Source organism: Drosophila subpulchrella, chromosome 2L (genome assembly GCF_014743375.2).
Source record: "Drosophila subpulchrella strain 33 F10 #4 breed RU33 chromosome 2L, RU_Dsub_v1.1 Primary Assembly, whole genome shotgun sequence".
NCBI lineage: Eukaryota > Metazoa > Arthropoda > Insecta > Diptera > Drosophilidae > Drosophila > Drosophila subpulchrella.
The window spans coordinates 24,558,471-24,572,441 of NC_050610.1; the positions used below are offsets into that span (position 1 = coordinate 24,558,471).

Here is a 13,971-nt window from a genome sequence, read left to right on the forward strand (position 1 = left end):
AAGAGAGTTTAAAGCAAATAAATGACTACCTATCGAACTCGAACCTAACCTATAATCCGTTCGAACCGGTGCTGTTGGCCGCCGCTAACAGCATGTTAACGAGGCAAATTCAAACGTTTTCGGCTAACAGCGCTGTTGGGCGCTCTCGCCCGAACACTCTCTCGCCGAACATGTTCGACTCGAACGCTGTCTCGCTTTTTCACTGACACTTACGTTTCCTTACGTTCTGTGTTAAGAGAGAGAGAGTCTGCTTCAAAATCGAATCAACATTCGAACGACGCGGACGTGAGTTACGGTAAAAGTGCGCGTCGGGTTTTTCGCCGATTTTCCGATTTTCGCGTGTGCGCGAACAGCAACAACAAAAACAACACCGCAATACTGGCCGAAAACCAATAAAATACTATATTTAAGGTATACAAATTGATAAATGTTGAATTTAAAGTGAGTGCTTGAAATTGGAAATAACAAATTAAACTAAATCGAACCGAAAAACAAGCTTAAACAAGTGACAATATTAAAAAAGGTTTAATAAATGCAATGCCTAAATGTTATTTTCGAAAAACAACAGTTAAAACCCAAAGAAAAATATACGAGAAGCTGGAATAACTAAGAAAAAACGCAGCATCTGCGTCATCTCTCTCTCTCCCTCTCTTTTCCATCCACGATCTGTTGCGATCGCTCTGTCCCCCTCGCACTCGCACACCTTCGTCGATTTACCTGGAAACAGGTTTTACCTTCCAACGTGTGTGTGTGTGTGTGTGTTCCAACGTGGCTTTGTGTGTGTTTCTTGGAAACCTCTTAAGTGATTTTCTTACCTGCTCCAAAGTACAACAACAAAGGCAATAAAAACATGTTGCAACTTAAAAACAACAACTGCGAAAGAGTGTGAAGCATAAATGCAGTTATAACTGTGAAAAAAGGAGAGGTAGAAAAAGGTGAAGCAAAGATAACGATAAAAGTGACAAAAGGGAGTTGCTAAGAAAAAACCGAAGAAAGCAAAGAAAAGAAATGTACAACATTATAAAGTGTTAAAAAAATTGATTTTTACCTAATTGATTAAAACTAGTGCTAAAAATGTTTTAAAAAATTTAAATAAAATGCTCTTAAAAATATTCCCCAAGCCACAAAAAAACCAAGAGAGATCTATAAAACACTAAAAACCAAAAAAACAAAGGATATACCACTTGGTTTTTAACCAGCGATCGGAATAGCTTTGCTCAGCCTCTGCCGCCACACGTACAGTGTACCATAAGCTGTATTCCCTGCCGATCGCTGGTTCTAAACCGCCTTCATAACGTCGAGATCCCAAAATTTTAACCAGCATCACCCTTCTTAACCCTTTTCAGTTGTTCTTCTTCGTTTTCGGATACCCATTTAAAGTTTCGTGTGCAATAAATAATAAATAATATAACCACCAGTAATAAACAAAAAACATTTACCAACGCAATGGAGCGTTGCAACCACAACTGCAGCAGCTAGAATTGCTGTGGATCGGAAGAAACTGAGCTGCAATAATAGCAAAACTTATTTTTGCTAAAGGAAATCGGAAGTAGATATTAAACCCACCCAAAGAAAAGGAAAAAACAGCTGAAACATAAAAAATACATATAAAAAATTGGCAAAATGAGACGGAAAACTGCCCTGAAAGAGACGGCAATAGCCGATAGCAGGAGTGCGAGGAGCGCAGCGCTAAATATTTGGAACTTTTTTCTTATCGGTAAGTTACTTTCTTTATGGTTGTCTATTGCTGATAAGAAGCTGTTTATTTTATAATATAATATTTGGAAATTATTTCGAAGAATTTAAATTGCGTTTGCTTTTTTTAAAATTTTGATAAGTGGTGCTAAGGTTATGGTAGGTTAACGACTACCTCATGAAATTCCAGGAATAAATATAAGAAAAACATATTTAAATATATAACTTTTGTTGATTCTGGCGAACTGTTGATAATTTTGAACGTTCTTTGTCTGGCTCAAGGTCTCAAGGTCTGCATTTATATAATAAATCAAAGGTCTGTTCAAATCCCAGAGGTCTTTAATAGTACTATTTATAAGATCATTTTTGTATCCAGTTTTAGTAATCTCTTATCGAAATCATTTTTCCCGACCCTTTTCCGTTTACTACCTGGGGTAATTTCTAATCTTTCCCCTGCTTCTCCGTTGTTTTTGGCACACGCATATCACAAATCAATTAAAACTTTCGGTTCCTCCTTTGACATCCCCTGTTTATGACAGCTCCCCTTTTTCCCACAATTTTCCTTGGCATTTCCCCACCCCCATTTTTCCAATGTCGCTTTTACTGTTGTCACCTTGCGACGTCACTTTAGTTTTTTGTTGATCTTTGTTGTTGCAGCTTGACGTCAGCATAAAGTTTTTATCTGGTCCTCAAGCCTCCCCAATTTTCCACCCGATTTTCCACACCGCCTTCATTGTCTCCGCCGCTCACTTTGGATCCTGTCAATTGGCAGCATTTACTGTTAGCAAGAGCTCTCGATATTGAATCTGAACTTATAGTACAGTCAATATTCCATAAATAAAACTGGGTACTAGTGAGGGTTTGCTATAAATTTAAAAATAATTATTTATTTATCGAAAATCAAAGTTGTCAACATCAATTTTAACAATAATATATCGATAATTCCGATATATTTTTTAATGGAACCCTTCAAAAATCAATGATTAGAAAGCTACTCAGTGAGGATCTCTTATACAAAAAATTCTGGCTTAATTATATTCTATGCCTATGAGTTCCAACATCCATAATTTTCGTATCAGTATGGAAAAGCTGATATTATGCAAGAACATTCACTGTCCCGAAGAAAAGTAGCACAAGTAGAAGGTGGAAATCAGGGGGACACAGTGGGATATAAGAAAACTTTAGTTTGGCACGCTTCGACAAAGTTTTACCCTCCTCACATATAATACTTCGCTTACAAAATGCTTTTTAATACTTAAAGAACCCCATGGAAAAACATCCAAGGGCCGGGGCTAAATTTAAATGTGAATTATATCCACTCAATCGGGTAAATCGGTCAAGGGAACTCGAAAGGGGAGCAACTCCTTTATCAATTTGTCAGCGATTAGTTTGGGTCTAGAGACCCTCTGAGTTTTTACCCCCTCAAAAGATATATATTGCACCATTAACTTTATGGCGCTTCCCGCGTTTTCCTCTTTGTGTTCTGCGTGTGTAATCATTTAATAAATAAAACGTGTTGATTTGACATCTTAATTGGGCCTTTGACACGCGTTTTCTAGCGCCTTCATAGGAACTACTCGTAAAAGTTGACTTTGCAGCTTAGCTGTCAACGCCTCCGACTTAAGTAAGCAAAAAGTGGCCAGAATCAGAAATCAATGAACTCTCGGCGGAGGTTTCTTGGCCCCGAGCTTCGGGGGAATTGCTCAACTCGGGGGCATTATTAGATTTGACGACAGCGGGCGAGGGGGATTACTTCCAGGGGTTAGGGGTTCAGACATTAAAAACACATTAAAAGATTAGCAACGGGGAGTGGGAAAACTCCAGACCATAAAAAGGAATTACAATTTAAATATTTTGAACTCATAATATGGAGAAATTTAAATATCTAATACCAACTATCCTATATTTCTTTAAAATAACTATCCCCAACCAGCTAAAGGGAAGAATTTAAATCCCAAAAACGCCATTTTTCAAACCGCATCTCCTTAGTTTATTTTAAGCCAGCACTTATGTTGATTTTCCACCCCGCCTCCTTAATTTTCCTGACATTTTTCCTGTTGATCCTTGAAGTGCCTTCCAATTTAGCCGAGTTTTCCTCGGAATATCCTGTGTGTGCAATGAAATGCTCAAGGAGAAACGCAGGATATTGCTTAAGAAGTGCTCGAAAGGCTGTTTGCAACAATTTGTGTGCGTTTTCTGGGTTTTTATGTATATTCCCTCTGCCTTTGGTTTTTATTTTCGTTTGTCTACCTGCTAACTGTCGCCCTTTTCCTTTTGGGTTTTCCGAGCCTTTGAGTTTTTCCACATTTATTTCATTTCCTGGCTTTTCCAAGTGCCTGCGCTCCTAAAACTCCTAAAAACACCCCACCCCCCATTTTCCCCGCTTTTCTGCTGCTGTTTTTAGCGCGTGAATTATGATTGTGGCTTAGTTTTTCTCACTTTTCCGGAGTTGTTATTGTCCCTGTTTTTCCTTTTCCACACACACGGCTTGCCCCCTTTTCCGCCACCCAAAAAATATCTCCAACTGCTGCAACTTTGAAATTAAAATAAATTAAACAAATATTTTGTTTGTTTCAAACATTTTTTACGTGCAAAATTCAGCGACGTGTGCGAAATGTGTTGCCCCCCAAAAAAAAGGGGGAAAGAGAGGGGTGCAGGTGTGCAGAAAGAGACAGGTAGTGCAGAGGTTAGCAACAGATGCAGTGGAAATGAGAAGCACTTTTCCTGCAGATGAAAATTTATATATATATTCACAATTTGCATTTGCGAAATCAAAGTTGGATTGCACGGAAAAGTGGAAAAGAGACGGCCAGAGGCGTTGGGCACAAAGGGGATTTCGGATACTATAAATTGGTTTAGTTAGCTGGAATTTCTGTTGTGGAAATATTGATATGCAAGGGTAAGAGTTAAATAAACAAAAGAAAAGGCAGGCGAGCATTGCTTGAAATTATTGGGTAAACTTGTTAAATTATGTGGAAAATAAAATGAAAACAAAGAAATGTTTTAAAATTTAAAATTTGGATATATATACCTATACATAATAAGCTAAATTAAAATAAAAATATTATAAGTAAATGTAGTATTTAAATTTAATTTACTTTAAAGAGTTACTGAAATGTAGACCATGTTCCCCTAAAATTTTCACCAACCCCATGGAATCAGATACTGCTTTTTGGCCCTCTACAAAATCCCTCAAAGTTTTATTTTGCTGGCGTAAAACTCGAAAAAAAGCATCACGCATTTTTGTTTTGATGCTTTGGCATATGGAATTTATAACTCGCAAGCGGAGAATTTATATCTCTCGGTTCGTATATTTGTAGTCATGTTTATGCACTCTATGCTTTCGTTTTTCCCTTTCTGAGGTGGGTGGCGGATTTAAACTCGCAGCTGTTTAAACAACTTCCATTCACAGCCGAAATGCAGCCAGAATTCCTCGGCATTAAAATGATGTTCGCCGCGAGTGGCGGACACAATAAAATAGTAAATAAAATGATAAAAATTCAATAACATTTGCTGACTGATGACGGAGCCAGCACGTTTTTCACTGCTTTGTTTAACCCTCCAAACGACCTCGTCATTGGTTTTGGTTACAGAAAAATTTTCACCAGCATTTGCAGAAAATAAATATTTTCTAAAGTTTTGTGCGTCGCTTTGGCTTGGCGTTTTTATCGGCATGTCAATGATTTTTACAGTTTTTTGTCACACCAGGCCAATTTATTTCTCGGCTTTGACGTTGCTGCCCAGTACGGGCAAAAATTAATTTCTATAAATATTTGCATGAAGCGTTGATAGAAACCCGCTTTTGAATATCAATTAATGTTGATTAATCTCTGGGTTGTTTCATTTTATTTCGCATTCAAGTGCTGCAGCTTTACAAGAAGCTACTGACTCAACAGCTTTTGAATATTAATTGATTTACCATAATATTTTATACGTTTTGCGTTTTTTGTGTTTTGTTTTTGCATTCCGAATGCGATTAAAGTCGCTGGAAAAACGCTTGACGTGATGGCATTTCTTGACCAACTCAGCGGCGATTGTCACGCCTGAATAACCGGCGAACCCACCTGAAAATCCCCTCACCTTTCTCGCCTTTTGCTAATTGCGTTGGCTACTGGAATTTGGAAGTGGATTTAAAATCGGGGGAACTCGTCTTCAGACACTTGGGATCATTAGCATGGATTGTGTTGTGGGTACCTGATGATGCCAATGGTTTTTGCCCACTTCGGCTGAATTTCTCTGCGAATTTCTTGATTAGATTTTCGTGTTTATTCCATCGGATATACTTCACTAGCCATAAATATATGTTCTTTAATGCCAAATAAATCCTCAGTTTGAAACGAATTGCATTTACTCGTACTTAAAGCTCCTTATGCATGCTAAGCATTGCATTTTAATAAAAATAGTGATGGGATATATAAAGAAATAATGAAAAATAAATAAATCCGGCACTAGATCTGTTATTCAATATATATAACAAAAATTGCTCTAAATTAAGTTATCTGTCTTATTTTGAATGACACTTGTTAAAAGATATTTACCCCTTTTTTGCTCCAAACATTTTTATATTTATTCTGTCCATCCATAAATACATTTATTTATATATTCCCAAAGAAGATTGCTACCTCTTGAAGAGCATCTTTTATTCGCCCACACAAAGTGGGTTCTTTTGTTTATTTTTTCTGTATTTTGCATTACTTATTCCTACCCTTTCAGCACTTTTTCCACTCGCTTCTTTTTGCCCCTGCTGTTTTTATTTATATATATAATTCTTTCTTTAACTGCTTCAACTTTTCTTTGGCTTCTGTTTGCCGATTTCTGCTTTGGGTTCTCGCTTTTGCCCTTTGTTGGCTTCTTTATCGGGGATTGCTTTTTGCCTGTTCGCTTTCAAATGAGCCAAGGAGAAAAAATCAGAAAAAAGTAGGGGCAGTCTGCTCTAATTTGTATGCGTAGCATGTCAAAAATCGTTGTGGTCAATACTCTGATTGCTTTTGCATGTATCTTTATCTGCATCTGAATCTGGATCCGTATCTGTATCTGTATCTGTTTTGGGTATCGCTGGCGGAGTATCTCAAACTAAACAAACGTATCTGAGTATCTTCTTTTTTGCCGGCCACTCGCACGTTTCATGTTTCGCTGATAAATTTATGGCTGACTGTTTTTCGCCACTGGTTTTTTTCCTTGACTGGAGTTAACGGGTTAAGTGGACGTGGGGCTTTAAGGGGTTAAAGAAGAGTTGGGTTCAGGTTGAAGAAGGTTTTTTCTGAGAGGGCGGAGTATCTACGGAGAAGTTGGTCAAGTCTAGCTCAACTGGGATGAGCTTAAAATGAAGAGGGTTCATCAACAGAACTCTTCAGTTTTTTTGGGGCTTGTAAGATACTTAAAAAATTAAAGAAAATATTATTCAGCACTTAAAAATCAAAAAGACATGAGAAATATAATTCTTTCAAGCCAAATTAAATAATAAATATTTTTCAATACTCCCTTGTCTGCTTTGTCAAATGCCACAATAATATTATTCCCAAAATCCCTTTGAAATGCACAATAGCCCGAATAAATAGATTAATTAGACCTCATCCGAATGTTTCAATTTCGCAGTCAGAAACCTTAACCCTCCAGGCACAAAACCTAAACCCTCTGCCACCCCACGTCTGGTAAAAACCCCATAATGATCGTTTAGCACTCGAATTTGTTCGAATCGCAGTCGAACAGGGAAAAGAACAACAAAGGCGGTGGAAAATGTGTAAAGTTTTCCCCGTGGGCCGCAACCCCGTGGTGGAAAATTGAAGACACCGAAATCAGTGCATCCCTTAACCCACTCCACCTTCACCCCCTGAAAAGTAAAATACAAAATGCAATCCCCCTTTGGTTCAATCCAATCCAATCCCATGCTTTTGTTACTTTTGCCGGGTTTCTCAAGCATATCAATTCGCTTTTTTAGGGTTGTGCATCTGTCTGAACGGCAAAGGGGGTTACGGGGGCTTCAGGGGGTTAAAGGGGATTCTCTGTCTGAGAAAAATGCAAAGCAACATTGTAGAAATTACACAAAATGAACTGTGAAAACCTTTTTTCGTGAAACGCATTTCGTTGCCAACGTTTAAGTCGTCGCACGGGGGTTAAAACTCCCCCTCCCCCGCCCCCTTTTGACACGCCCATTACGAATGGCAAAAGGAATATAAAATTTTACGCTATGCAAAACATTTTTCTAATCAAACATTCCATTTCATTTGCTCAATCGAGAGGAAGAGGGGTAGGATTTGTCCTAAGGGTGGCTGTGTTTTAAGGGTTTTTGTCTTTGGCCACAGTCGAAGTTTTAATTTCGTGTCTCAAGTGTAGAAAACTCATTTGCAATCCGGCTGCCGACTGTCATCTGTAAAAAAAACACCCCTCGTAATGCTCATTTGGCCGACAGAAATTAAGACCCGATGAAAATATTTCAACAAATAATAAATTCTTAAACTGGATATTAAAAAGGAGATGGAATATAAATTTGCAACCCCCAAACGAATCGATCAGCCAACCCCCAAAAGTGTTTTTTATTAATTTCACTCTGCACTCGCAATACATTTATTTTTATGCGTTGCACAAAATTGATTTCACTACGGAATCAAACAGAAAACACAAACGGAAAGTGGCAAAAACCAAAAAATGAAGAATGGGCAGGGTGGCAAAAAACCTGCGGGAAAAGTGTAAAAAATTGCATTTTCTTATTTCCATTTTTAATCATTTCGCCAATATTTTTTCTATCCATTGTTTGTCGTCTGCATTTATTATATAACACTCATTGCACTCTCTGGATCTTCCGTCCCCTGGCTGGATTTATTTTTAAATTTGTATATTAAACTTTTTCTATGGCCTTTCGGTTTCAATGGGGGCTGGAAAAAAGTGTGTATTTTTATTGAGTTTCATTGAAGCGCATGAAATGGCAATAAAAGTCTATGAATGGGATAAAAACCGAGCTCAATCCCCTCTCCCCGCTCGTTTGCACTTGATAATTTTTGAATTATAAATGGAAATGCAGAGCAATGTGCTTTTAATTAAAAACTTTAAAGTTTTCTTAACCAGCGGGTGGAGAGAGTTCAAGTCGAGGGGTTAAATTAATCCGCAAGACGCGGAAGAACAATAAGAAGATGAAAATTGGGGGGAGAAAAGTTGGCTCGATAAATTAAACATGAATTATGAGTGCGTTAAATAATTGTTGTTAAGCCGGGTTTAAAGATCAAAATGATTAATGTAAGTTATGGGCCGGATCAAATTTCAATTTATGTCTATAACGCCCAGCGAAAATATAACGCAGACTTAGATGGCAATTAGACAGTGGTATAAATCAAATGGCATTTACCTATTTAATTAATTTCATCATTATTGTGTAATTTATCTAGGCAAAAAAGTAAATAATCATTTTAATGGATTTATGGATTGCCCAGCTTGCGTGTTTGTATTATTTATGTAAATCAAATATCCAATTTTGTATGCATTAAGTGCTTTCCATTATTGGCTCCTTCACATTTAATTTGAAAAATATATATCACCACCCCTAAAACTTGGGGGAAAGCTTTAAATATTTATTTCCACTCGCTAATCACCTGTCAAAAGTGAGAAAGACGCTGACAAATGATGGCTGCTTGAGTGTCGGGTTCCTTAAAAAAAATTAATACCAGAAAAAAAGCAAATAATATAGGGAAAGCAAATAAAACGCCATGAATTCAATTGACAACCCAAAAGGGCGGGAGAAGAAAAAAATCAATTTCCAGTGAAAATGTATGCGAAACATTTTTTCGGCGCCAATTTGACTTGGTCTTCGCCCTTATTTCCCCCACCGAATTTTCCCCCTTCTTTTTCCCCAATGAAAATGTGCTCGTAATAATAACTTTGGGGGAGTTTGGTTCGCTTTTGCGGCTATAGAAAGCTAAATTCAAGGACAAACAAACAGAAAAGTGAAGTCAAACAGTTTCTTTTCTGACTCCTCACTATAACCCCTGCTTTTGGCTGATTTTTCGGTCGCTTTTCGGGCTGGCAAACATTTTCCTTTTCTGGCCGGAAAAGCAGGCATAACTCTGCTTAGAAGTTGTAGGCTGTATTTTTTGGCCTTCCTTTTTCTGTTTAAGTAATTTTCATTACACTTACCTCAAGGCAGGAAAACACACTGGAATAATATACATACTTATAGTGTTTATCCAGAGAAATTAACTTATGAATATAAATAAAATACCTTTAAAAATAGTTTTAAATATTTTGGAAACTACATATTTACCTAAAAATGTTCCGTATTAAGTTTCAATATTTGAGTCATCATTTTCGCCAGTGCACAGCCCCCCAAAAATGTCTGGAAAATGTTCTAGTAGGCTGAATAAATTTAGGAATGGTTCGGCAAGGGGAATTTCAGTTCAACAAAGGCCGCAATAAATTTTAAAGACGCCTCTAGGGCAATTTTAAAGCCTAATTTCCATTTTGGGGTGGGCCAAATTGAAGGTAAACGTGGGGCAGGGCAGGTCTAATCTAAGTTGAAAAACTTTTCGCCTACCTTGAGTCCTAAAAGTCTGGGAAATGGAGAGGAACTACTTTGCGTAATTATGTCAATTGCCATTAGGGAAATGTTTTGGGGGTTGGGGGCTAGGAAAATACCCTTAAACCTCCCATTTAAACACCCTGCTTTGGCAGTCATCGATATGTTGGTTGCCCCTCCCATTTTCCCCCCGCATTTTCCTGTCTGTGTGTTTTGTCCTTTGATTTCCATCTATTCGGGGAATATGTCTTTGTCTGCCTCTGCTTTTCCAAGTAGAAAGCTGGTCGGGTGATTTTGTGGATGGGTTTTGGTTGAGGGTGCCTCCGCTTGCTAACCAGCATAATCCTTAACACTTCAAGGACGACGAGGGTATAACAAAATCGCTGTTGCGTGCCCAAAGACATTCCAGCCAAATACGCTTTAATAGTGCCACAAAATCAATCAAAAGTCAGTTTACGATAGCGAAGGGGATTGAAAATGGTGGCGGGAAAAGCCTGATTAACAAACATGCCACCAAAACGTTCGCCATTAATTTTGCACATAATTGAAAATTGATTACACACGCGTAAAAAATATCTGAAAGACGTGGCGAAAATATCCGTTAAATTAAAAAATAAATTTTGCCTTTAAGCATTACACAGTTCTTTTTTGCGGCAAAAGCTTATTAAATATAAATTAATTTCAATTAATTTGTCATTTGTGAAGGTGGTGCAGCTTCACTATCCGTAAGCACCTGATTTTTGCCAATTTTGAGAAGGGTATTTAACTTTTGGGGTAACTTTGGGTTGAGAAATGTAATACTTGGGCTATCTTCAATTTAAAAAAATATTATTAAATCGTGTGATTTAAATTTTAAATAAATTTTTATTTTAATTATAAAAATATATACATAGATAAATCTTGTAAGGGCACTTAGCGTGTCGGTCTTGCCTCGAAAGCACAGCCCCTGTTAAATTTCATAAATGAAATGCATTTTAATTAATTTTGCACAATTTGATGCGTTTGTCAGAGTCTGCGAATGTCCTTCAACTCCACCCACTCCGCCCCCTTGGCTGTGTTTGTCAATGTTTACATAAATATTTAATAGACCAGATAAATTTCAATGAATTGACTTTGCAACAGACACTTTAGCCTTTTTAATGCCAGACATAAGCAAATTAATTTATTTATTTGCAAAGATAAAAGTTTGCCTTGCTTGTTGGCAAATTATTTATAAATTAAACATGTAACAGGGATATTCTATGCTTTTATTTGCCCATAATGCGTGTTTATTTTGCTTGTTTAATTAGAACTACGAATTTATGGATGGAAAGTGCATTCAGTTTTTGTTCCGAGCACAGAGAATAATTCAATTATGCGAGCTGAAAATGGTGAAAAGAAAATATTGGGAAATAATTCATACAAATTCCTTTTACGTGTTCGAATCTTTATTTTTTATTTTCGCACAAATTCAAACTGGGCAAAGCCAAAAAATTATGTGCATTTTTTATGCAGAGTATAATTGCCAAAAGCTTTAAAGATTTGTCTGAATATTTAATAAACGTTCAAAGCACATTCAAGGCTTTATTGGGGCAAATAAAAATGGCAAAAGGATAAAAAATCGAATAATTCCAATGGCAATAATAGGTGGTTTAAGTTTCAATTTAAAGACATTTAGCTCGATTAATAATGCTGAACACTAATTTATATAAAATTAAATGTTTTAAATTTCCCAAAAAAATTCAGGAGCCATAAAAGTATCTTTCTGGCAAAATTGGCAAGATCTTGGCCACAAAAAAATCTGGCCACAATTTGCTGGTTTTATTTTGGTTTAATTTGTGCTTTTTTACAGCGAAGCGTAAAAAATATTACACTAGAATGCTAATTAATTCATTGTTGGTAGATTTTGTATGCCCCCAGCCACCTGAGGGAAATAAAAAGCGAAGAACTTTTCACTTTGCAGCCAGCCAAATAATAAATAAACAAACTGCAATACTTGGTGTGCCTGACTATTGTTTATTAGCGGAATGTATAAATATTTAAGAGGCTCCAAGCTCTAAGCAATTGCGATGACGTGCCTCACCTTCCAATTATATGTGGCCCACTTGGTTTTTTTTTATTTTGCTCGGGCTGTCTTGTTCGTTACAAATTTTGAAATGAACCCGAACTCTGGGAGAGAAAGCAAACAATAAACAAAAGCATAAAATTGTCGGTGTAAATGGGGTTTATTACAGCACACAGGCACGAAGGGAGAACCTGTATGGGAGTGCAGCTGTCCAAGCAGAAAAGCGGGAAAAGGTGTGAAAATTAAGGGCAGCACCTGGAGAAAATGTGGCCAGCCATCGATGGATACACAGAAAATAAATGGGATACTTCAAAAATATATAACTATATCTAAGAGAGTGATTATTCTACATAACACCATGAAACGACTGGGTATTATAAAGGAATATTAATAAAAATTATCAAAATTAATTCATTCATTACGATCGTTGTTTATAGTTTTAAGTATTCTTTGTGTTAATATTGGTTTAAAGGTTTTAATACTTCCAAAATTATGAAAATATATCCAAGATAGTATTAATTCTATATAATACCATTAAAATGGTTTAGTATTTTAAAGGATTATTAATAAAAGGAAGAAAATTTCTTTATTTATTATAATAGTTGTTGATACTTATGGGAATACGTAATTTTTGTCTAAATACAAAATTGCGAATCAATTTGTTGGTAGCACAGTTGCCCCACTTTATAAGCCCAGCACAGTCTTAACAGTTTCTTTCTGCCTTGGCTACATTCACTGTAATCTTCAAAGGTAATGAACACTGTACGTGACTTGCGCTTGATTTATAACTGTAAAAAGAATGTCACAAGCGAGGAAATAAATAAAATAAGAGAACATACAAGAAGTGTTGTAAGAAGTGGCTCAAAGAATCAGTGGGAAAACGGTAGTTGTAGCTGGTTTTGCTTAGTCAGTTTATGTTCATCATCACCGAAGCATTGCGAGAAGAACCAGAAATCTGAAGACTGAAGACTGGAGACTCTCTTCCTCCTCCTTCGCCCCCCGTGACACTTAAAAACTCATTAGCAAACGAAAAAAGGCGGAAGATTGGGAAAACATACGAAGAGGAAACGGAATCCGACTAAATTGTCAACTTGTTGCGCCAGCCACGCCCACACAAACACAAGTGGGAAAACACATCCAATCATAACGCCTATAAACCGCAAAAAAACAGAAAAAATGGGAATGGAAAACTAACAAAAAGTGGCAGAGGCCTCCCAGCAGCTGGCTAAAACACTTGGCCGGCCAACAGTTTAGTAAGCCTCGGTCTCTATCTTCCGATTTGTATACACTTTTTAGGGGTATAACAGGATAGATTAAAGAAAATACTAGAAAATTATTGATCTTAAGTTAAAAATGTTATATCTCCTAAATATATTTGAAGGTTGTTTAAATTTGTAGTTATCTTTGTTTAAAGTCCAAACAAAATATTTCAAAAATGTCTTGAACATTTTAAGTGTTCTTTTATCGGAATACAAAATCAAATCTTTTTTGGATATTACAAAAAGAGAAAGGATTTTTTACTTAAACTTACAAAAAGAGTAAGGATTTTTTACTTAAACTATTAAACTTAATGAAGTTCTTTAAAAATAACAAAAAGTTTATTTTTTACAACCCCTAAACATTTATTGGATTTATACATATCATTCCAAAAGAGTATTCCAAAATTCGCATATCATGTTAATTTTTTAATGGATTTTTGTGTCAGCTTTGCTGTTCGAGTGCCACCAAT

General features: G+C 36.5%; 1 protein-coding gene across 3 annotated transcripts in view; it reads left to right on the forward strand.

The window, feature by feature from the left end:
* Positions 1-269: 269 nt before the first annotated feature.
* The window catches only part of LOC119546043 (hemicentin-2), an 87,638-nt gene continuing 73,936 nt past the window's right edge, over positions 270-13,971 (forward strand). For 2 of the 3 annotated variants that reach the window (XM_037852064.1, XM_037852067.1), the window contains exons 1-2: positions 270-411; positions 1,347-1,717. In XM_037852064.1, the coding sequence (XP_037707992.1) occupies positions 1,624-1,717 (94 nt within the window). In that variant the 5' untranslated portion in view covers positions 270-411; positions 1,347-1,623. Of the gene's footprint in view, positions 442-1,346; positions 1,718-13,971 lie in introns of all 3 variants that reach the window. The other variant, XM_037852066.1, reaches the window with a different exon arrangement.